At 36.7% G+C, this 22,285-nt stretch overlaps 1 protein-coding gene and 1 long non-coding RNA gene across 2 annotated transcripts in view; one reads left to right on the forward strand and one right to left on the reverse strand.

Moving 5' to 3' along the window:
* RANBP3L (RAN binding protein 3 like) overlaps positions 1-22,054 on the forward strand; it is a 58,343-nt gene extending 36,289 nt beyond the window's left edge. The window contains exons 6-15 of the mRNA XM_055554612.1: positions 1,957-2,028; positions 2,786-2,925; positions 7,213-7,316; positions 8,414-8,498; positions 11,247-11,349; positions 11,706-11,836; positions 13,656-13,776; positions 15,636-15,778; positions 19,540-19,729; positions 21,787-22,054. Of these exons, the coding sequence (XP_055410587.1) occupies positions 1,957-2,028; positions 2,786-2,925; positions 7,213-7,316; positions 8,414-8,498; positions 11,247-11,349; positions 11,706-11,836; positions 13,656-13,776; positions 15,636-15,778; positions 19,540-19,729; positions 21,787-21,830 (1,133 nt within the window). The 3' untranslated portion in view covers positions 21,831-22,054. The remainder of the gene's footprint in view (positions 1-1,956; positions 2,029-2,785; positions 2,926-7,212; positions 7,317-8,413; positions 8,499-11,246; positions 11,350-11,705; positions 11,837-13,655; positions 13,777-15,635; positions 15,779-19,539; positions 19,730-21,786) is intronic.
* LOC129632878 (uncharacterized) lies at positions 18,288-19,663 on the reverse strand. Its single transcript, XR_008704725.1, has 2 exons — positions 19,531-19,663; positions 18,288-18,644 (listed from the first exon to the last, which is right to left on the reverse strand). It is a non-coding gene; the product is annotated as an uncharacterized LOC129632878 (long non-coding RNA).
* Positions 22,055-22,285: the final 231 nt, after the last annotated feature.

The raw sequence follows: 22,285 nt of genomic DNA on the forward strand, positions 1-22,285 counted from the left end.
CCACTAAGAATTATGATAAATCTACTCTGTGTGTTCAATAAAGGGAACTACAAAGCCTGGATGTTATCACATCTGTTTACAACATGATTTGATGAGTACTTTAACCCCACCATTGCAAGCCACTGCTCAGAAAAAGATTCCTTTCAAAATATTACTGTTCATTGACACTGTATCTGGTCACCCAAAAGTTCTGATGGATATGTACAGTGAGATTAATGTTGTTTTCATGCCAGCTAACACAACATTTGACCTTCCCAGGTAGCTCAGTGGTCAGTAAAGAATCTGCCTGCCAATACAGGAGACATAGGAGATGCGGGTTCAGTCCCTGGATTGGAAAGATCTCCTGGAGGAGGAAATGGCAACCTACCCCAGTATTCTTGCCTGGGAAATCCCACAGACAGAGAAATCTGGCAAGCTACAGTCCATGGGGTCCCTAAGAGTGGACATGTCTGATCAACTGAGCATAGACAGAGACAGAACACAACATTTATTCTGCAGCCCATGGATCAAGGATTCATTTTGATTTTCAAGTCTAATTATTTAATAAGTACATTTTGTAAGCTTTTAGCTGCCATAGAGAGTGATTCCTCTGAGGGACCTGGACAAAGGCACTTGAAAACCTGGAAAGGATTCATCATTCTCGACACCACTAAGAACATTTACGATTCATGGAAAGAGGTCAAAATATCAACATTAACAGGAATTTAAAAGAAATTGATTACAGTCCTTACAGATGAGTTTGAGGAGTTCAGGACTTTAGCGGAGGAAGTAACTGCAGATGTGGTGGAAATAGAAAGAGGACTAGAATTAGAAGCGGAGCCTGAATATGTGACTGAATTGCTGCTATCTCAGGATGAAACCTGACAGATGAGGAGTTGCTTCTTATGGATGAATAAAGTTGTTATCTGAGACAGAATCTACTGGTGAAGGTGCTGTAAAGACTGTTGAAATGACAACAAGGGCTTTAGAATGTTACATAAATGTAATATTCATAAAGCAGGAGGGCTTGAGAGGATTGACTCTAATTTTGAAAGAAGTTCTGTGAGTAAAATGTTATCAACCAGCACTGCATGCTACAGTGAAATCATTCATGAAAGGAAAAGTCAATTGATGATGAAAACTTCATTGTTATTTTAAGAAGCTGCCACAGCCACCCCAGCCTTCAGCAATCACCACCCAGATCAATCAGCAGCCATTGACATCAAAGCAAGACTCTCCACCAGCAGAAACATTAAGACTTGCTGAAGGCTCAGATGATGTTTAGCATTTTCAGTGATAAAGCATTTTTAAATGTAGGTATATTGTTTTTCATGGCAATAAAGTATTTTAAATTAAATTACATATTATTGCACACTTAATAGAATATGGTATAGTGTAAATGTAACTTTTATACGCACTGGGAAACCAATGAAGTGAGTGTCTGACTCAATTTACTGATAGTCACTTTATCACAGTGGTCTGGAACACAATCAGCAACATCTCTTTGGTATGCCTGTAATTCTATTCTTGCAGCCAAGACCATAGTCTTAACCCATCAGTTCACGTTGATAACCTAGCATAATGGTCATCTTTACTTTTCTCTTCAGGTATCATTAAAGAGTGGGGAAGGGACAGAATTTATTAACAGTTTTGTAACATTCTATAAGAAATATTTATTAATGCACATAGATGGTTCACTATCAATTCAGATTTTATTATCTGTAGAATTTCTCTCAATATTCGATTTCATGATTCTGAAGAAAACTGTCTATTTCATTAGTGATCTAATTTTCACTTATTTTCTGAGAGTAAAAAGACCGTAGCAAAACTCATTTTGCTTTTATACTTTTAAGTAGAATCAGCGCTTGCATGATTAGTGTCAACAGCGACATCTACTGGTGAGTTCAGTACAATACTGTGAAAACAGTAGAAACTGACATGTTCACAGGTTTAAAATATTCTAAATATTTTTTACAGTGAAGAAAAACAATGTTTTTATGACATCAAACTCTGTGCAAAGGAATGCTGATCTGAACAGCGCAGAACAAGGTATGTAGCTTCCTTTATTACGTTAAACTTGAAGAAATTTTATGTTTTACCATCCATGTCTTGATGTGTATGTGCGTGCATGGTGGTAGGGTTGAGTGACAAAACATGAAGGAATATATTTAGTAAGCAAAGTCCCATGATCAAATTGAAAGTGAACGTCAAAGTTGCTCTGTTGTGTCTGACTCTTTGCAACCCTATGGACTGTGGTCCATGGAATGCTCCAGGCCAGAATACAGGAGTGGGTAGCCTTTCCCTTTTCCAGGGGATCTTCCCAGCCCAGGGATTGAACCAGGTCTATTGGGTAAAAGCTAGGCAGGAAGACAGTACTAGGCAACTCACTGGCTATTTTGACTTTGATTAGTTGACATTATGGAGAAGGAAATGGCAACCCACTCCAGTATTCTTGCCTAGAGAATCCCATGGACAGAGGAACCTGGTGGACTGCCATCCATAGGCTCACACAGAGTCGGACATGACTGAAGTGACTTAGCATGCATGCGTGCATTGGAGAAGGAAATGGCAACCCACTCCAGTATTCTTGCCTGGAGAATCCCAGGGACAGAGGAACCTGATAGTCTGCCGTGTATGGGGTTGCAAGAGTCAGACATGACTGAAGCGACTTAGCAGCAGCAGCGGCAGTTGACATTAACCTTTCATTTAATCATGACTTTAGAAAGTAAGCATTAAATTAGTAAGAAATTGAGAGGAAAATTATTTCACTAAAGATATGTTGACCCTTTAATTCTGTTCTTTTAAGGTCCTGTGAAACATTCTGAGCTTGTTCTAAGACCTGCTATTTTGCAGCCACCTCAAGCTCAAGGGTATATAAAAGTAAGAAAATCATTTGGACACAACGTGTTGGAATCCTGTAAGGTTAAAGAAAAAAACAAAAGTAAGGTAAGAAAACCTCCTATGGTAGGACTGATCTCAATTTCCCATCTTTCTTTTGATAGATTGTTGTGGGTCCCCACATCCAGAATTTTGGGCCACCTGATGCTGAAGCAGCTACCAGGCTGGAAAAAAAGCTGGACAAGATAGCCAAGAGCCCTCAGTGACTGTACTAAACTTGTCCTACTAAATTGTAGGGTTGTTCCCAGGAGCAGGTCTTGTGGTCTCTCCTAAGCTGTAAAGCTGAGTTCTGTGTGGTGGCAACCCTTGGGGTCTTGATCTGGTGCACTGACCCCACATGAGAATAGGGGAGCAGTGAGGTGTCAGGGGCCAGAAGTCAGAAATCAGAAAAAGGAAAAGGATTTTTTTTTTTGTATCCCCAACTGGTAGACATGCTGGTGTGGCCTTACCAGTTTAGATCACACTATGGATCCACTCCAGCCCATCTTCATGGATAACAGGAGCAAGGAACTTTCTCCACAGTATAACTGGGAGGGCTTGGGAAGCTCCTGGAGACAGAAACCAATTTCTCTTCCAACTGAATCACTCCTCGTGGGCCTTTCCAAGGAGACACTCATTTTACTAACACCATACAGATAAGGGTATGGGGATATTCTGTTGCTATAGTTCTGTGTCTTCCAGAAGCAGATACTTGAGAGGAAGGGGACGCCAGATCAATAGGTTGGAATTTGAATTATGCCACCAGTCGTTTCCAGCTAAACTACTGAGGGTTGATCAAGTTTGGTTTTGTTTTCCTGGACTGAACATGAGAACAGTGTTCTCATTTTAAGCTGAAAGTATTAAAATACCAATCATTTAGTCAAGTCATTGAAAAAAATCAGATCAGTACTAATTCTACCTCTACCACTATCTACTGTGTTTACATTCTTAGACAAAGCTCCCAACCTTCTGTTTTTCATCAGTGAAGTGAGGGAGTTGAATCTGGTCAGCATTTGCCAACATTTTTATATTTCCAATTCTTTTTATTTGTAAGCTATGATTTCATGAGACTCATTGAATTTTAAAAATCATTTCACCTATGGACACCTTATCTTTGACAAAGGAGGCAAGAATATACAATGGAGAAAGAATATACAATGGAGAAAAGACAATCTCTTTAACAGTGGTGCTGGGAAAACTGGTCAACCATTTGTAAATGAATGAAACTAGAACACTTTCTAACACTATACACAAAAATAAACTCAAAATGGATTAAAGATCTAAACGTAAGGCCAGAAACTATAAAACTCCTAGTGGAAAACATAGGCAAAACACTCTCCAACATAAATCACAGCAGGATCCTCTATGACCCACTTCCCAGAGTAATGGAAATAAAAGCAAAAATAAACAAATGGGACCTAATTAACCTTAAAAGCTTTAGCACAATGAAGGAAACTATAAGCAAAGTGAAAAGATAGCCTTCAGGATGGGGGAAAATAATAGCAAACGAAGCAACTGACAAAGAATTAATCTCAAAAATATACAAGCAACTCCTACAGCGCAATTCCAGAAAAATAAATGACCCAATCAAAAAATGGGCCAAAGAACTAAACAGACAGTTCTTCAAAGAAGACATACAGATGGCTAACAAACACATGAAAAGATGCTCCACATCACTTATTATCAGAGAAATGCAAATCAAAACCATAATAAGATACCATTTCACGCCAGTCAGAATGGCTGCGATCCAAAAGTCTACAAGCAATAAATGCTGGAGAGGGTGTGGAGAAAAGGGAACCCTCTTACACTGCTGGTGGGAATGCAAACTAGTACAGCCACTATGGAGAACAGTGTGGAGATTCCTTAAAAAACTGGAAATAGAACCGCCTTATGATCCAGCAATCCCACTGCTGGGCATACACACCGAGGAAACCAGAAGGGAAAGAGACACGTGTACCCCAGTGTTCATCGCAGCACTGTTTATAATAGCCAGGACATGGAAGCAACCTAGATGTCCATCAGCAGATGAATGGATAAGAAAGCTGTGGTACATATACACAATGGAGTATTACTCAGCCATTAAAAAGAATACATTTGAATCAGTTCTAATGAGGTGGATGAACCTGGAGCCTATTATACAGAGTGAAGTAAGCCAGAAAGAAAAATACCAATACAGTATACTAACGCATATATATGGAATTTAGAAAGATGGCAATGATAACCCTGTATGCGAGACAGCAAAAGAGACACAGATGTATGCAACAGTCTTTTGGACCCTGTGGGAGAGAGAGAGGGTGGGGTGGTTTGGGAGAATGGCATTGAAACATGTATATCATATGTGAAAGAGATCGTCAGTCCAGGTTTGATGCATGAGACAGGTTGCTCAGGGCTGGTGCACAGGGATGACCCAGAGGGATGGGATGGGAAGGGAGGTGGGAGGGGGGTTCAGGATGGGAACACATATAAACCCATGGCTGACTCACGTCAATGTATGGCAAAAACCATTACAATATTATAAAGTATATAGCCTCCAATTAAAATAAATAAATTAATAATAAATAAATAAAAATCACTTAATCATTTATGTTATATATGTAATTTTAAATTAAAATATTTAAAAATGTCAAATCAGTATATTATTAAATATTTTCATTTAAGTATAATAATCACCATATTATATAAATTATTTACCTATTTTAAAAGTGATGCATGTTTAATTTGTTTTAAAGTGTATAAGAAAAACTATGATGTATTGACTAATTTCTGAAATGTTATATTGCATTTGATTTTGGAATAGCATGTTCTATAAATTATAGATGAAAATTTTTACTTACACATTATATCTAAAGCTGATTAATATTTATTCCTTGGCATGATTTTTTTAAGATCTTGCATTGCATGGTTTTAAAATAAAATTTATTAATATATTTCCTGTATTTTCTTCCTCAATAATAAAACATAGAGAAATTACTAGACTATCATTTGCAAAAATTTCTTTTCAAATAACTTATTTAGGGCATGAATAGAATTTATTCCTAATTGGTGAAAAGTCTAATTGGATATGCCCATCATTGAATTTTTTCTGTTTAATAATGATTTTTGAAGATCTAAAGGTAAGCTATGTATAAGACACTATGTCAGAATTCTGACACAATGATATAATGTATAGATACAGTGAAAATGATCTCCAGGTAAATTTTATAGAATCCTTATTTTTATGTTCCTTTTAAATTTGTATATTAAATTAGAGCAATTTTATTTCATTCTGTCATTAATCAGTGGTTACTTGTTGTAGATAACAAATTCCTAATAAACTATTCTAAGCAACCTAAAGAGTTTAAAACTACCATTTTGGCTGACAGATAAATCATCTGAGTGACTGAGTCATAAGCATGTACTTTGCTGTTTGCTAACCGATGACACATACTCTCTTGACACACATTTCTCAGCTTTCAAATTCTGTTATATATGGAAAACTACTCAAAATTATTTTTGATTGATATAAAATTAAAGTGGAAACAACCCTATTTAAAGACTAAACGTCCTTGCAACATCTTTGAAAATTCCTGGTGGAGGAAGGGATATGTCCACAATCATTGAGGACACTAGATCAGACTACTGGGTTCCTTCCAGTTCTAAAACTGCACACTCCTTCATTTACACATTAATGCAGATAAGGTGCATATGTATATACACAGCAGATGGAATGACCAATTAGATCACCAAAAGTTTCTAGAGGAAGAGATGGAATTTCCCCTCACATTGGGTGGCAATCATGGTGAAGCTCTTAGGGGTTTCCATGGGCTAAATAGTCCTGAAACACATATTAACTAGTCTAGAAACGAGATTTAAGTCCACTGCCTAAAAAGGTAAAAGTAACAAAAGAAGGTGGGATTTCTGAATGCTAGTGCACAATCCTTGGTTTTAGGCAGACCGATGTTTGAATGTCAGCCCTCTTCTGATTGCCCAGTTCTGACCGTTATTTAAGCGTATTAGGTCAGTCTGCTCACCTGAAGTGTGGATAATAGAAGTACAAAGTGTAGAGAGTTGTTTTGAGGAGTATATGAGATAGTGTATAGAATATGTTTAGGACTGTACTTGAACATAGTAAGTTTTCTATTCATTTAACTATAGCTAAGGCTTCCTTGGTGGCTCAGAGGTTAAAGCATATGCCTGCAATGCAGGAGATCTGGGTTCGATCCCTGGGATGGGAAGATCCCCTGGAGAAGGAAATGACAACCCACTCCAGTATTCTTGCCTACAGAATTTAGCTATAGCTATTGTTTCCTTGTCTAATGCTCTTATATATAGAAAGGCAGTTTAAATGAACTTTTTGATGGACTTTTTTTATTTCAGATTTATGAGGGGAACTCCTATTTGCTAAGTGAAAACTTACCAAATGCCAGAATTTCAATCCAGCTGTCTACTAATCAGAATGCTTTAGGTACTACATCACTACGGTAAGTTAACGACGAGGAAATAGAAATGTTCTTTCATTTTCTTTCTTTTGTCAATAAAATTATTTATGGAAAATAATTTTCTGACATTGTACAGACAAATTGCTAAGATTTCTGCTTGAGAGGAGATTTTATAAAATACAAGTTTAAAATGCTTTTAAAAATGTCTCTAGTATTTGTATATTATTGTCCTGGTATTGGATTGTCTTGGGTAAGACAATATTCATTGACTTGGGTAAGAATGTTTCAATTAGGTAGAGCTAAACTTTTTATTTAGTTAGGCATTAAATATCTGGCTACTCAATTAGCCTTTCCTCCTCTTCCCCTGGTATTCTCTCTTTCCCTCTTTTAAATTATTTCTGGCATTATTATGTATTAACATAAATCGGACAGACAACAAAGAAAGCAGTAGAAATATGCAAAGTGAAAGTGAATATTTATTAGCATTGCCAGTGATGGGGGCATGTTTGATCTGAGAGAGGAATGCAACTAGCTGTGGACATACTGGTCTCATGACAGGAGCCCATACAGGTACCTCAGCACTTACCTACTGTGCATGCTGTGGGTGCAGTAGGGATCCTGAAGCATGTCTGCCAACAGAGGGCTGCATGTCTTTGAGTTTGTCGTTATGCAAAACATTTTAAACATTCAAGTTTCTGGGAGGTAAAAATTGAACTGAACCACTGCACACTCAAGTGTAACCGAGAAGAGAGATTGCCTTTGCTGTTGCCCTTAGACCTTGCATGGCTAAAAGCACTGGCCAGTTGGGGAAGAGGAGAGTGGAGACTGGAGACCAGAGAGTCAGCGCTGGAAAAGCACAAAGATAATGACTGGGCAGCTCCCCGGCTGATCACACAGCCTCTCTGCACTGGTCTTGGCCAGTGTTGTAACAGCTGTCAGATATTTTGACTTTCATCATCAGAAGTACCTATTTCATCTTTTCCTTCATTTCTCATTAACTTCAGATAGACAAAAGTTAGCAGATGTTTTTATGCTTTACATAAATCTATTAAATCATCTGATTATTTCACTAAGGTTTAATATGGCTATATCCATTGCTACTACATTTAAAATAGCAAATGCTTACTTCTTTTCCATAGATGTCAACCAAATGAAGATAAATATTCTATGAAAAGCTGCAGTTCTGATTTCGTTTTTGGAGAAAACATGGTAGAAAGAGTTTTGGTAAGATTTTGGCAAATGTTTCTATTACTATATAGAGAGCTGTCACTTCTAAAGGCAAATTAATTAAAACAATGTTAAACTGGAGCATACTTTTTAACTACTGAGTTCAAAGGCACATTTTCCTATCTTTAACTGGAGAGATTCTCCTGGGAAGCAAGTTCTAGTTGTTAGAATAATAGACAAGAGCCCACAGAGGAAGGGAATTGTCTAATTATAACATTATTACTGATAAGAAATATTAAATACTTCTTTGATTTGCATTAAATCAAAGGAACCCAAGGAAATCCTAGAATTATATGCAATGGTTAAGTAAGCTCAATTGGTCATGATATTTTAATATAGTTTTTCAATAGCATTTTCATAACAAGATGGATTTAAAATGATTTGCATTTTTTCTCATTAATCACAACCTTCCCCTTCAAGTTTTTACACTGACAGATTTTTTTCTTGCTAGCTGTAGGAGGGAATCATAGTATTTTACTTGCCTACGGGAATATACTTGCCAAGTGGAACCACCTGACTATTACTACCATCTTCCTTAAGCATCCTCCTACATGGGGCATCCCATGTGGTAAAGAATCCACCTGCCAATGCAGGAGACATGAGTTTGATCCCTGGGACAGGAAGATCCCCTGGAGGAGGAAATGGCAACCTACTCCAGTATTCTTGCCTGGAAATTTCCAAGGACAGAGGAACCTGGCAGGCTACAGTACATGGGGTCAGCAGAGTCTGACAGCAGAGTCAGACACGACTGAGCGACTAAACAACAACAATCCTCCTGTGTGAGGCAGTTGCTACTTTGTCCTCCGCAGGCTGTGTTTCTAAAACAGAGCAAGATGTAGAGTGGGGAATTATACAGTCAAATGGAAGCTGTGGAGCAAGTATGCCCATGGTTTTATTTGGCCCAACACATCTTAATACTCTTTGCACTTTCATCCAGACCAGAATCTTAGCTGAGATAAGACAAGGATGCTATTTTGTCTTAGGGCTTTAGCTACATGAAGAATCCCATGGAAGATGCACAGATTTTAAAACCTGTGCTATGACTCAGAATAACAAAAGGACCAACTCATGAGGTCTGTTTATTCCAAGATTTTAATCAAACCAGTCACTTTTAAGATCTCACTTATTCTATACCTGCCTCAGGCTCAACCCCAATTCCAAGAGAAGCATCACACTTCTTCAACTTAGCAGTGCCTTTCTGTCACTCCCAAGATGAAGGTCGGCTCCAGCAATCCTAGAGCTGTTGACCCACATCTTTGGGTTTGAACCAGAATGGACCAACTTCCAAAATGAAGTTGCAGGCAGTATGTTTAAGCACATTTATTCTAGATTAGTCATAGCTTTTGTAAGATGTCACAGACACAAATACAATACTCTTCAAACCTCATGGGATCAACTTTAACATTTGACTCACTTAACACATGGTTAACACACCATCTGTGTTTTTATGGTACATAAAGCATTGGCACTGGTCTCAAGTTTGGTGGCATATTACAATCATCTGGTAAGCCTTCAGAGGACTTTTTATGCCTGGTCATCTCCCCAAACCGATTAGATCAGGATCTCAGTGGGTGAGGTCAGATGTCAAGTGATTTGAACGTACAGCCAGGATTGAAAACCACCTGGTTACACAAAGCTAAAGAAGACCTTGTCCTCTAGAGTTGTCTACAGTCTAGAAGGGAGAGAGAGAGATACCAGTACAAATGAACGACGATGGGGATTATAAATTTGGCGTGAGGAGGTAGGTACCTGTGTGCATTCCCTATGAGCACTTCAAGGCTGGCTTACAAAGGAACCTGAGCTTCCTGTCTTCTTAAGTGGATAACATTCTAGGATGGCAGGAGCTATAAGAGATCACCTGTGTTTGTCCTTTAGTTAATCCTGTAATCCTGTGGCCCTATGATTTGAAGGCCATGATGCCTCCTGATTTGTTTGCTGGTTATGTGCTTTTAGAGTGAGTCATTAGACTTTCTGTGCTTTAGTTTCTGTTTTCTTAAAATGGAAATAATTATACCCATCTCTACCAATTTTAACAGATTATCCTGAGGCCCAGTTAAAGAAAATGAAAGAATCTTGATTCATAAGGGAAAAGATATAAAACTAAGCTCTGAAGTATCCTTCAATTCTCCCTGTTCTGCAGGGAGCTATACAAGCACTGTGTGGGAGGTTGTAAATATCCTGGCAATTACTTGGTCTTTTTTTTCACGCAGGTGTCCATTACAACACATGTGCAAAAGCCCCAGGTGTGCAGCCTTAAAAGCGATTGCTGTGTCAGAGGAAAAGTTAGGATTCATTCTGTAATGATGATCTGATGAGACAGCTAGTGGGTTCTTTGGACAACTTTTTAATTTTTTACATTAAATGGATAGAAAGAAGGGACTGTTGGGAATACTGAAATAATTTGAAAGAGTGACATCAGTTGCACTTCCTTCAAGGCATTAGGTTGTCGTAGTGCTAGCTTGGAACAGCTGCTACCTCCTTGTGGGTCTCTGAAAGGTTTCCCATTGTCCCTGGAACTAGATGCCACCTGAAGCAGGCTGGTGGTAACCAGATTGTTTCCTTAGATCAGAACCAAGGTTTTCTAACAATGGGGAGGAGTTCCCATTCAGCACAAGAGGATCCCAAAACAAAAACAGAGCTGTTGGGTTTGTTTGCCACATTGAGACAGAAGAACAAAAGTATCTCTTGGGTTACTGCAAATATATGGAGATAAAATTAAGCAAGACATCTTTTTCTTCCACCTAGGGTACTCAAAAACTCACTCAGCCTCAACTTGAAAGTGATTTATACATCAAGGAAAAACCATTCAAATTCACTCTAAAAATTCCTATCAACTCTCCAAACTCAAGTAAGAATTATTTCATTTGTAAAACATCTGATTCAACTAGTATATTTCCTGTTTTTCCATGTCATTTGTTTAATATCTGTAAAATACAAAAGCCAAAATCCACTGTTTAAAATCTTTGGTGAAGATTAAAGCATATAAATTTGGTTACATGATATAAAAGCCTCCATAATTTTTGGACTTCATGATATGGGGGATCATTGAAGAGATATGCCTAAACACGAGCAGTTTGATTTTTTGGAAGCAGTCATTGTTATAAAAAGCTAAGGAGACGTGCATGTTAACAGGGGCAAAAAAAAAACTTTCACAGTGGATAAAATGGGGCATTTTACGTGTTCTTTCCCCCTATTTTCTCTTAGGAACAGACACTATTGAAAATATATCCCTAATTGAATCAGCTACTGCTTTCTCTTTTAAACCATCACCAAAATGTTTGCTGGAGAAAATTGATGTTATAACAGGGGAGGAGGCAGAACACAATGTGTTAGAGGTCTGTATATTGTGTTATTGCTCTTTCTGGAATAAAGTTACCCTCAACAGAGACAACTTTAAAGATAAAGGCAGAAGTATAGTTTTCATTAAGACCTGGCTGTTAAAATTAAAATGTTTGAGGCTTTCAAATATTAAACCAATATTTTGTTGTATTCTTACATTTGTGTGTGTAATTTGCAGGAAAATGGATTACAGGCTTCACATTCATATTAGTCCCTTAGAAAGAAGACAGCCAAGGACTCAGTCTTAAAGTAACTCCAGACCTATATTTTATACTTTTCATATCAGCTTTTTATCAGTTATTATCAAATGGTTTAAAATTTTATTTACACTGAACATTAAAAATGCAGAGAGATAAACTGATTTCAGTTCAAGATAATAAAAATTTTCTTTTTCCTTTAAAAGCTCTTTTTTAAATTGAAGTAAAGTTGGTTTACGATGTGGAGGTAATTTCTGCTGTATAGAAAAGTGACTCATACATATATACATTTTCTTTTTTATATTATTTTCTATTATGGTTTATCTCAGGATATTGACTATAGTTCTTTCTGTGCTATATAGTAGGACCTTGTTTATCCTAAAAGTTCTTTTAAGTAAGTTTTGAATTGCACACGAATCAAGAATTTCAAAGATGTGGTATATAGTATCACACATAGGAGATGGCAATGGCACCCCACTCCAGTACTCTTACCTGGAAAATCCCATGGATGGAGGAGCCTGGTGGGTTGCAGTCCATGGGGTCGCTAAGAGTCGGACATGACTGAGCGACTTCACTTTCACTTTTCACTTTGACGCATTGGAGAAGGAAATGGCAACCCACTCCAGTGTTCTTGCCTGGAGAATCCCAGGGACGGGGGAGCCTGGTGGGCTGCCGTCTGTGGGGTTGCACAGAGTTGGACACGACTGAAGTGACTTAGTAGCAGCAGCATAGGATTTGAACCATGAGTGGTGTAGATATCAGTCTTGGCATATGAAATGTAATTACTACACCTCAATCATGTTCAACAAAGCACAGATTTCCCTTAGGCTTTCTCCATCTGCTTTACCCCAAACTCTCTTCATTCCTGTTTTCTTCCCCCTTGATCTACTGATACATTTACTGTACAAGTGTGTCTCACAGCATAACTCTCAGATCAGATTAATCCCAGATTCACTGAAGTAGTCACTAGGGGTGACGCCCTGACATGTTATATTTTTAACAAGTCATCTAGGGGATTTTTGTACGCAGTAGTATTTGAGAGCCACTGGTAAGCATTAAATTATAGTATGGTACTCTGTGGTATCACATCCTAGTTCTGATGCTATATTTATTAAAATTTTTAAAGCATACAAATAGTTCCATGATTTCTTAATTTTCAGATAAATTACCTGATTCAAATAACACTGTTTAATTTAAAAGTTGGTATACATAGATAATCGTTAAGTGAAAAGGCAAGATGCAGACATATGTATTCTACCATTTATAGAAAAAAACAGGAAAATATATACATATTGACATGCATATACATACAAATATCTCTAGAAGGATAAACAAAATATTTAGCAACAGTGATCAACTGTTGTAGGGCGTGAAAATTGGTAGATGGGAACTAGTATTGGTGGAGCTACTTTTCACTTTGTACATCTTTTTGCTTTTTAATGTTTGAACTATTCAAAAATTTTATTGTTTTAGAAACTAAATAAAATTTTAAAGCTGGTTTAGAAATCATTAACAAAGGCTATCCTGATAAGATATCAGATAAAAGTGTTATAGCATAGGAAAGAAATCACTTTGAAAAATGTTTCATATTTTGACATTAAAAAAAAATTTCCTTTAGATCAACTGCAAGCTTTTTAGATTCAACAAAACAACACAGTCCTGGACTGAAAGGGGCAGAGGAGCTTTGAGACTGAATGACACAGCACGCAGTGATTGCGGAACATTCCAGTCAAGATTAAGTAAGGAATCATTTTGTAAAGCAAGTCACTAATTTTCAGGGAAGATTTCCCAATATAGATACACATCATTTTCTGGAGGTGTGTTATGTGTCAATAGATTAGACTGCTGAACACAATATTATTTTTAAGGTACTATAGGAGCTTCCTGTTTAAAGGAGGCTCTGACGTCAGACCACACCGTTTCCAAGTCTGGCTCCATTACTAACTAGTGACCTTGGATAAATTACTTAATCTCCTTCTACTCTAGTTGCATCAGTTAAAAATGCAGATAACAGCAAGTCCATGAATTAGTGAGTGAGTGTGAGAATTCAGTGAGAAAATGCACATAAAGCACCTTTGACCAGCCCAGCACACACCTAAATAGTGATCTCATTATTATTTAAAGGAATATGATGGATTTAGTTTTGAAGTGGAATAGTTTTTCTAAAGAGAGTATTTGTCCTGTAATTCATTCTTGGCATTCTAAGTACAGAATGTGGGTTGGGATGAAAGGTCAATTTCTAAGTAAACAAAGGTGTGTAGTTATCGAATCTTGTAGGCAGAGTGTTGGTCAGAATCTGGTCAGCCACACTGCAAGGTTGAGGAGGTTTCTGGCATCCAAGAGACACACTGGGCATTGTTCAGAGGTCCAAACTGAAAATGAGCACAGGCAGAGATCTGGGCAGGGATGGGTTTACTGGTCAATATTAAACAGTCAAAGCTTGTGGGGAGACTACAAGTAGAAGCTGGTAAATGGATATTTGTTGAGTTTCAGATATCAAGCTCAAGAAGGGAGTAAGAAATAGAATTCAGACTAAGAGAGTAGGATCATGGGGAAACAGGTTTCTAAATGACCTAAGTATAATTCCCAAGGCAGGTATTAGTTGTTTTCTACTCTGGTTTAATTTCTCTCTTTCCACTACCTGCCAAAAAATGGACAAAACAACTTTTTAAAAACAAAACTAATACAATTATGTAAAGTTTAAAAAAAAAACAAAAAAACTATACTGGTAATACATGTCCATTACAGAAGACAGAAAATATAGACTGACAAAAAGGAAAAAAAAAATTAAATTACTCATAGGCCTGTCTTCCTGTAGTAGCTAGCCTTTGCTAACAAAATATATCCTTAAGGACTTTGTATACAGTGAATGTGGGGCTCTCTGGGTAGCTCAAATGGTAAAAAAATCTGCCTGCAATGCAGGGGACCTGGGTTCAATCCCTGGGTTGGGAAGATCCCCTGGAGAAGGGCATGACAATCCACTCCAGTATTCTGCTTGGAGAATTCCAGGGAGAGAGGAGCCTGGCAGGCTACAGTCCATGGAGTAACAAAGAGTTGGACACAATTGAGTGACTAACACTGCTACTAATGTATACACAACATTGAAAAATTTGTGATACATGGTGTTTATATTCCTCTCTGATTTTTTTCTTTTATATAGTATACCATGGTCATCTTTCCACATTAATAATTACCTTTTTTCAGTATTCTTAATGAGGTCATAATATCTTCAATAGCTGTACCATCATTTAAGTAATTTCATTTTTTGAATGCTTCAAGTTTTGTCCATTGTGAGCAATTCTTGGGTAAATATTCTTCTCACCATTAGGTCCTCAATGGAATTCTAAAATTTAACCATTTTAAAATATTACAGTGAAAGAATATTGCATTTTTAGCACTTAAGCTAGAGTCTTCCAACAAAATAAAAGCTCAGTTTGGAAACCAAATTATAATCTAGTCAATTAAATTTCAATTTAGTAGTGAAAACAGAGTCTGAAAAACAACTACCAGATTTATTTGCTTTCATAATGGCAAATTCCTCTGAAAGGCTAAGGAATCAACTGTTCTAAAGCCTGATAAATTCACCTTCCTATTTTAGTTATGCGCAATCAAGGCAGCCTGAGGCTGATTCTCAACAGCAAACTCTGGGCTCAGATGGAGATTCAAAGAGCAAATCACAAAAATTTACAAATAACAGCTACTGATTTAGAAGACTGTAACGTCAAAGTGTTTTTAATTCAGGTAAGTGACAAATTTCAGTGATAGAGGATTATCCTACTATATTTATAGATTTCTGCAGTCACTAATTTTTTTTTCATTTTATTGTACTAACCTGTACCACTGGCAAAAAATCAGCCATTTATTATGGTTGTTTATAGTCTAATCCGGAGAAGGCAATGGCACCCCACTCCAGTACTCTTGCTTGGAAAATCCCATGGACGGAGGAGCCTGTTAGGCTGCAGTCCATGGGGTCGCTAAGATTCGGACACGACTGAGCGACTTCACTTTCACTTTTCACTTTCCTGCATTGGAGAAGGAAATGGCAGCCCACTCCAGTGTTCTTGCCTAGAGAATCCCAGGGATGGGGGAGCCTGGTGGGCTGCCGTCTATGGGGTCACACAGAATCGGACACGACTGAAGTGACTTAGCATAGCATAGCATAGTCTAATCAGTTCAGTTCAGTTCAGTTGTTCAGTCGTGTCCAACTCTTTGCGACCCCATGGACTGCAGCATGCCAGTCTATACCAGACCTAAATTTGATATGAAGTTTAGAGATTAACATCAATTTAAAGTAGTCAATTGGTACTAGTCTTAAGACAGCTGTATTGGTATATGCTTTCAAATGTCTCCATTTTTCTTTACTGTTAAAATTATGTCAGGAATCTTACTAAATTACCAGAGATACTACTGTCAGGATTGGCTCCTAGGAGGCCAGCATAATCCACACCCCAGTGCTTACACTGTGTGCTGAAATTGAGGCTTTGAGATCACTGGAAAGGAACCAGTGAGAAATGGAAAAACACAGGGCTAGCAAGTTAAAAGAACCAGTCCAATAGCAATTTCCAATTCTGGACTTGAGTCAATCTCCAAGGTAACAGGTTCACAACAGCTTAAGCTATCCTGGCAGCAGGAATGCTTGACCTCAAATATAAGATCCAGGCAAAAAAGACAAAGCTGACATGAGTCAGGTGAGAAAAAAGGCTGGATATCCCCTGCATGCTGAGAATCAGAAGATGTGAGAAGCCTGAGTATCCAAGTGACTCAGGTAGAAGATGATAATACAAGTAAACTGGCTTCCACATAATAATGGTAAAAAAAAGTTGGCAAGAGGCCACTGGTGAAAAACCAAAGATTTTAGTGCACTGTTAGGCATAAGTGATGTTGAGTATTGAAATCTTAGAGTAAAATGCCTAAACCCTGTTTACCATTTAGGCAGATAATATTGGATACTCTGCTAGACCAGATGCCCCTGGCTTTGAATGGCTAAAGCACCCTGTCTGAGACCAAGTCTGATACTGAGACTATGATTAGATTAGATTAAACTATGACTAGATTCTGCTGCTCAATATCTGGCTTATTCTGACTTTTTAAACTGTAGGGTAATTTTTAGATATTAGCAAACAAAATGCAATAAAAATCACCCCAAATTCCACTCCTAGAGATGGTCACTATTAACATTTTGGTCTTGTATTATATTTTAGTTTTATAATATGTATTTATGTTATAATATATATATATGTGTGGGTACATTTATATATACACGTACCATATTGTACATACTGTATGACTTTCAGACAAGTAATTTAACCGTCCTCAGCCTGATTTTACTCATCTGCCAATGGAAGACAATGTACTTGATAAACTGATGGAGAAGATTAAATAGCTAACATTTGATTGTGAAATACACATATGTAACTTTTTCACTTATCAATGAAAATGAGTGTTTTCTGTTATTAAATTGTAGTCCATTCAAGAATTCTTTTATAGGTGAAAATAATTTATTCTATTATATGCCATAATTATTTCCACTAATTCCGCTTTGTTAAATACTTAAGTAATTCAATGTGTTCATTATTATAAATTCTGCAAAGAATCCTCTATGTACATACATGTTATTTTTCTTGGGAAAAGGTTTTGACTGTCTTAACAAATTTATCTCTATAAAGACTGAACCTATTTTCATTCTCACTAGCATTTTCTTATGGTACTTCCTGGAAAAATTTTTTAAGCTTTGGAGATTTGTTCAAAAAATATATATCATTGTGTTTTTACTTCTTGTTCTGAATTTCTTGAATGAAAATACATGAATGAATTTGGCAATATGCATATATATGTATATATACACACTCTACACCAGTGAAAGACATTTAAATTTTAATGTAAAAAAAAAAATCAAGGCAGCAGGACAGTATTTATGTTTCAATTACAAATACTCTCTCAATATTTTTTGTTAATTAACTTACTGAAGAAAAATTATACCTTTGGCTTCCCTTGTGGCTCAGCTGGTAAAGAAGCCACCTGCAGTGAGGGAGACCTGGGTTCGATCCCTGTGTTGGGAAGATCCCCTGGAGAAGGGAAAGGCTACCCATTCCAGTATTCTGGCCTAGAGAATTCCATGAACTGTATAGTCCATGGGGTTGCAAAGAGTCGGACACGACTGAGCGACTTTCACTTCACGTAATATAAAAAATTAAATTAGTGAAAAGTCAACAAATATTTACTCAACACCTGCTATATATCTAAATCAATATGAGACACAAAAGTATTTTATTTCATTTGTACTTTTTCCCTAAAAATAATTAAGGCAGCTTAGCAACATACTAACAAAAAACTATATTTAAGACTCTTCTCCCAAAAAGTTGGCATGTAGTTGGTTCACTCCTCAGTTCTTGGCTTTGAAATATTTGGTAGCTCTTCGAAAGATTAGCAAAGAGAAAACTTTTCCCAGATTTTCTTTGAAACTGTGAAAAGATCCAAAAATGTAAGCCACTGACATGTTAACTTAAGGAGTGCTGACTTTGATGACAAAAACCAAGTCCCAGCCAATCCGTCAACTAGCTGTGTAGATTCAGACAAGCTGTGCATTTCTGAGCCATAATTTTCTTATCTGTAAAGGGAAAGCGAAACAAGTATTTATTTAATATCTGTACTATATGCTTTCATTAATATAAAAATTAGCAAATAAATTATTGTTAAATAATTAACCTACAGTTTTATTATAAGGATTGAAAAAAATAAAAATATAACAACAGTGAATGTTATACCAATGTTATTCTCACCATTATTTTTTATATTAATAGCAAAAGTAAAAATAGAAAAAGTATTGAAAAGGAAAAATAGAAAAGTGTAGAAAGCAACGACCTCTGATGTATTTATGGTACAACATCATAGACCATTTGAATGAGCTTTCTGTGGAGCCACGCAGCTTGCTTCCCAGGGGGCTCAGTCAGTAAAGAATCTGCCTGCAATGCAGGAGACTCTGGTCCCAACCCTGGGTCAGGAAGATCCCCTGTATACCCTGGAGAAGAAAATGACAACCCACCCCAGTATTCTTGACTGGAAAACCCCATGGACAGAAGAGCCTGGGGGCGACTTAGTGACTAAACCACCAAATGCAGCTTTCAGGGCTGTCTAAGCAAGTGATGTAAAGGAAATGAAAGTCTTTTTTTCCCCCCTCTAACTCTCTAATTTTCTACACTGTAACATAGTTTGGAGGAAGAATGGTCTTAACAAACAAATTCAAATATAAACTTCAAATCACAAAATTTCATTTTCTCAGTTTAAAAGGCACAGATTGGGACCTCTTATCCAATTATCTATGTTAGGATTCAATTTTGTTCAAGATGAATTGGCTCTTTACCCTTTTGTTTCTAGGCTTATTTACATTCTAGATTTGTGTCATATAATTCTTTCCTTATTCAAAGTGAAAGATTACAAATTTGTAAAGTGTGGCTATCACTGAGTTATTTATATTCTTAACAAATTTAATTTACCTCTTGTAGGCCAGTGCCAAAGACACAGGACGTATGCATGCAGCCATCCATCACCGTCTTGTTGCACTTCGAAGCTTCGACAAGCAGACAGATGCAAATCAAACTGAAAGCCAGTCAGAGACAGTCCTCCAACAGTGTAACTATGATAGCTGTGATGAGGATGAAGAGAATCTCATCCAAGCCACTAAAGCGAGATCAGGTATTTTCTTCTGTTGGTTTGAGGTTTAAGAAGATCTTATTCACAACCCTTTATAGGAAACAGATTTTTAGAAAGTGGAGCTTGTCTGTTCAAAGTGGGTGGGGGTTAGAGCCCTAGATGTTTGGATCTGAGAAGAAGATCTGAAATCAGACTTCTACAGAGGCCTGTATTGGGATTTCACCAGAAGTCAGTCTTATTGCAATACCTGCATATCATCTGCATATACATCTCATAAAAAACCATATTTACAATGTTAAGTATTCATTGCTATACTGAAACTAATTATATATTCATATTTCTCTTCACTTGTTCTCATTCTTCTATTATTGGTCATTATAAGAGAAATTATAAATACTAGTAATGGAGCCAACAGGCAAATCTGGTTTGAAAGACTGATAAACCCTGTTTATTCCCTTTCCAGAATTTGACTGTTTTATTTTCAAAGACCTTCTTTACTTGGGGCAAAAAGTGCTGTTTCTTTTATTACATCAGGATTGGTAAATTGAACAAGCAGTGGAACCACTGATTAATGGATTTTTAGGTTTTAGTGCTTGTCCTGATGAGTGAATTTAAAACTAAAATCCATCATTATATTTGGAGAAAAACCTTGTCAAGGAAACAATAAGCCCAGCTTTATTATACAGATATAGCTATTCCAATAAAGTCATCCAAGTATTTTCAGTAATAGTTTCATTTAGCCCTGAATTTTGCTTTAAGGAGGACTGACAAAGGACTTACAAAAATAGTGTATTAGCAGGCATTTCCCCAATTTTTGATCATTTAAATCTTAAAGCTATTTTAATCATACATAACTTAAGAATCTATCAAAGAACATGTGCAAAACTTGATGAAATAGCTTCCTTGGCCTAGTACTAAAAATGTAATCAAAAGGAAGAATACACGAAACATGCAGAGCAGGATCATAAACTGCTAGACTCAGTGAGCCAGAGACCTAAGCGAATATGACTTTTCTTGTTACTATCAAATAAAAGGTTTAATTATTTTTTAACTGTATGAAATTTATAAATTAAAATCATTATAACATTTATATTGTCAACAATAGAATGAGGTCTTTTAGAAAATGAGCTGGTATTCATTAAAAGTGAAAGTGAAAATCACTCAGTCTTATCCAATTGTGATCCCAGGGATTGTAACCTGCCATGCTCCTCTGTCCATGGAATTCTCCAGGCAAGAATACTGGAGTGGGTAGCTATTCACTTCTCCAGGGGATCTTCCCAACCCAGGAACTGAACTGGGGTCTCCTGCATTGCAGGCAGATTCTTTACCAGGTGAGCTACCAGGGAAACCCATCCTAAAGGAAATCAGTCCTAAATATTCATTGGAAGGACTGATGCTGAAGCTAAACTCCAAAACTTTGGCCATCTGATGCAAAGAATTGACACATTGGAAAAGACCCTGATGGTAGGAAAGACTGAAGGCAGGAGAAGGGGATGACAGAGGGTGAGATGGTTGGATGGCATCACTAACTCGATGGACATGAGTTTGAGCACGATTTGGGAGTTGGTGATGGACAGAGCCTGGCATGCTGTAGTCCATTGGGTTGCAAAGAGTTGCACATGGCTGAACGATTGAACTGATCCATTAAAAATGTTAACTTGTAATTAAGATTAAGTGGCAAAGTTATTTCATCAACAAATGTCATGTTTATGAATAGATCCTGTATTCTACCATATTTCATTTCAGGAAAGGGGTGATATGTGACTATCTTCAAACAAAATGAGAAACAGTGGGAATAAGGGAAAGTAAATGTCAATCATATGAACCCATCTTTTCTTGCTAACTTTTCTAGCACTTTCTCCAGGAGTGTTGCACACAAATGCTAAATGTAACGGAAGCAATAAAATGTCTGACTTTTTAAACGTTGTTGCCTGTGAATTAAGGGAAGGTTTAATTATGTGAAAATATTATGTTTATAATTAGGAACATTTCCAAATATTACTTAAAAATATAGATTCTATATGTTTCATTTCCTTGATAGCATGCATATTCATGAATATTCATGTTCAGTTGTATTCAATTTTACATTTATATCACAGATTCTTATAGGCGGACCCACAGACAGTCGGTTGCCTGTTCATGAATACTGCTATGAACATGACAACATCTACAAAGAAAACACCTCACTGAAAAAAATCACTTTACTGAAAAAAACTAGACCATCCTAATCACTAAATGAGAAGATCCTATTCATTCCTTGAACAATTTAACAGAAAAATTTAAGAAATATAATTTGTTGCAATTAAAATGTTTCTCTGATGTAATGTAATAATTCTGAGATTTTATATTTTGATTATTGTGAAGAAAATGACAGACTTTAAGAAACACATGGCCTATGAAAGTTCAAAATTTATTATTTTAAAAGAAGTTAATTTAGAATAAGATTTGATTACTAATTTGGACTGTTCATCACATTGATGGATACAATAGTTAATACAGTAAATTGCGATTTGATAAATATCTCACTAAGGTATTTATTTTTCAGTCATATTTTGTCTGGCCATAAAACATATTTTACAAAAGTTTCAGAGTCATTTC

The sequence above is a fragment of the Bubalus kerabau genome, chromosome 18, assembly GCF_029407905.1.
Source record: "Bubalus kerabau isolate K-KA32 ecotype Philippines breed swamp buffalo chromosome 18, PCC_UOA_SB_1v2, whole genome shotgun sequence".
Lineage (NCBI taxonomy): Eukaryota > Metazoa > Chordata > Mammalia > Artiodactyla > Bovidae > Bubalus > Bubalus kerabau.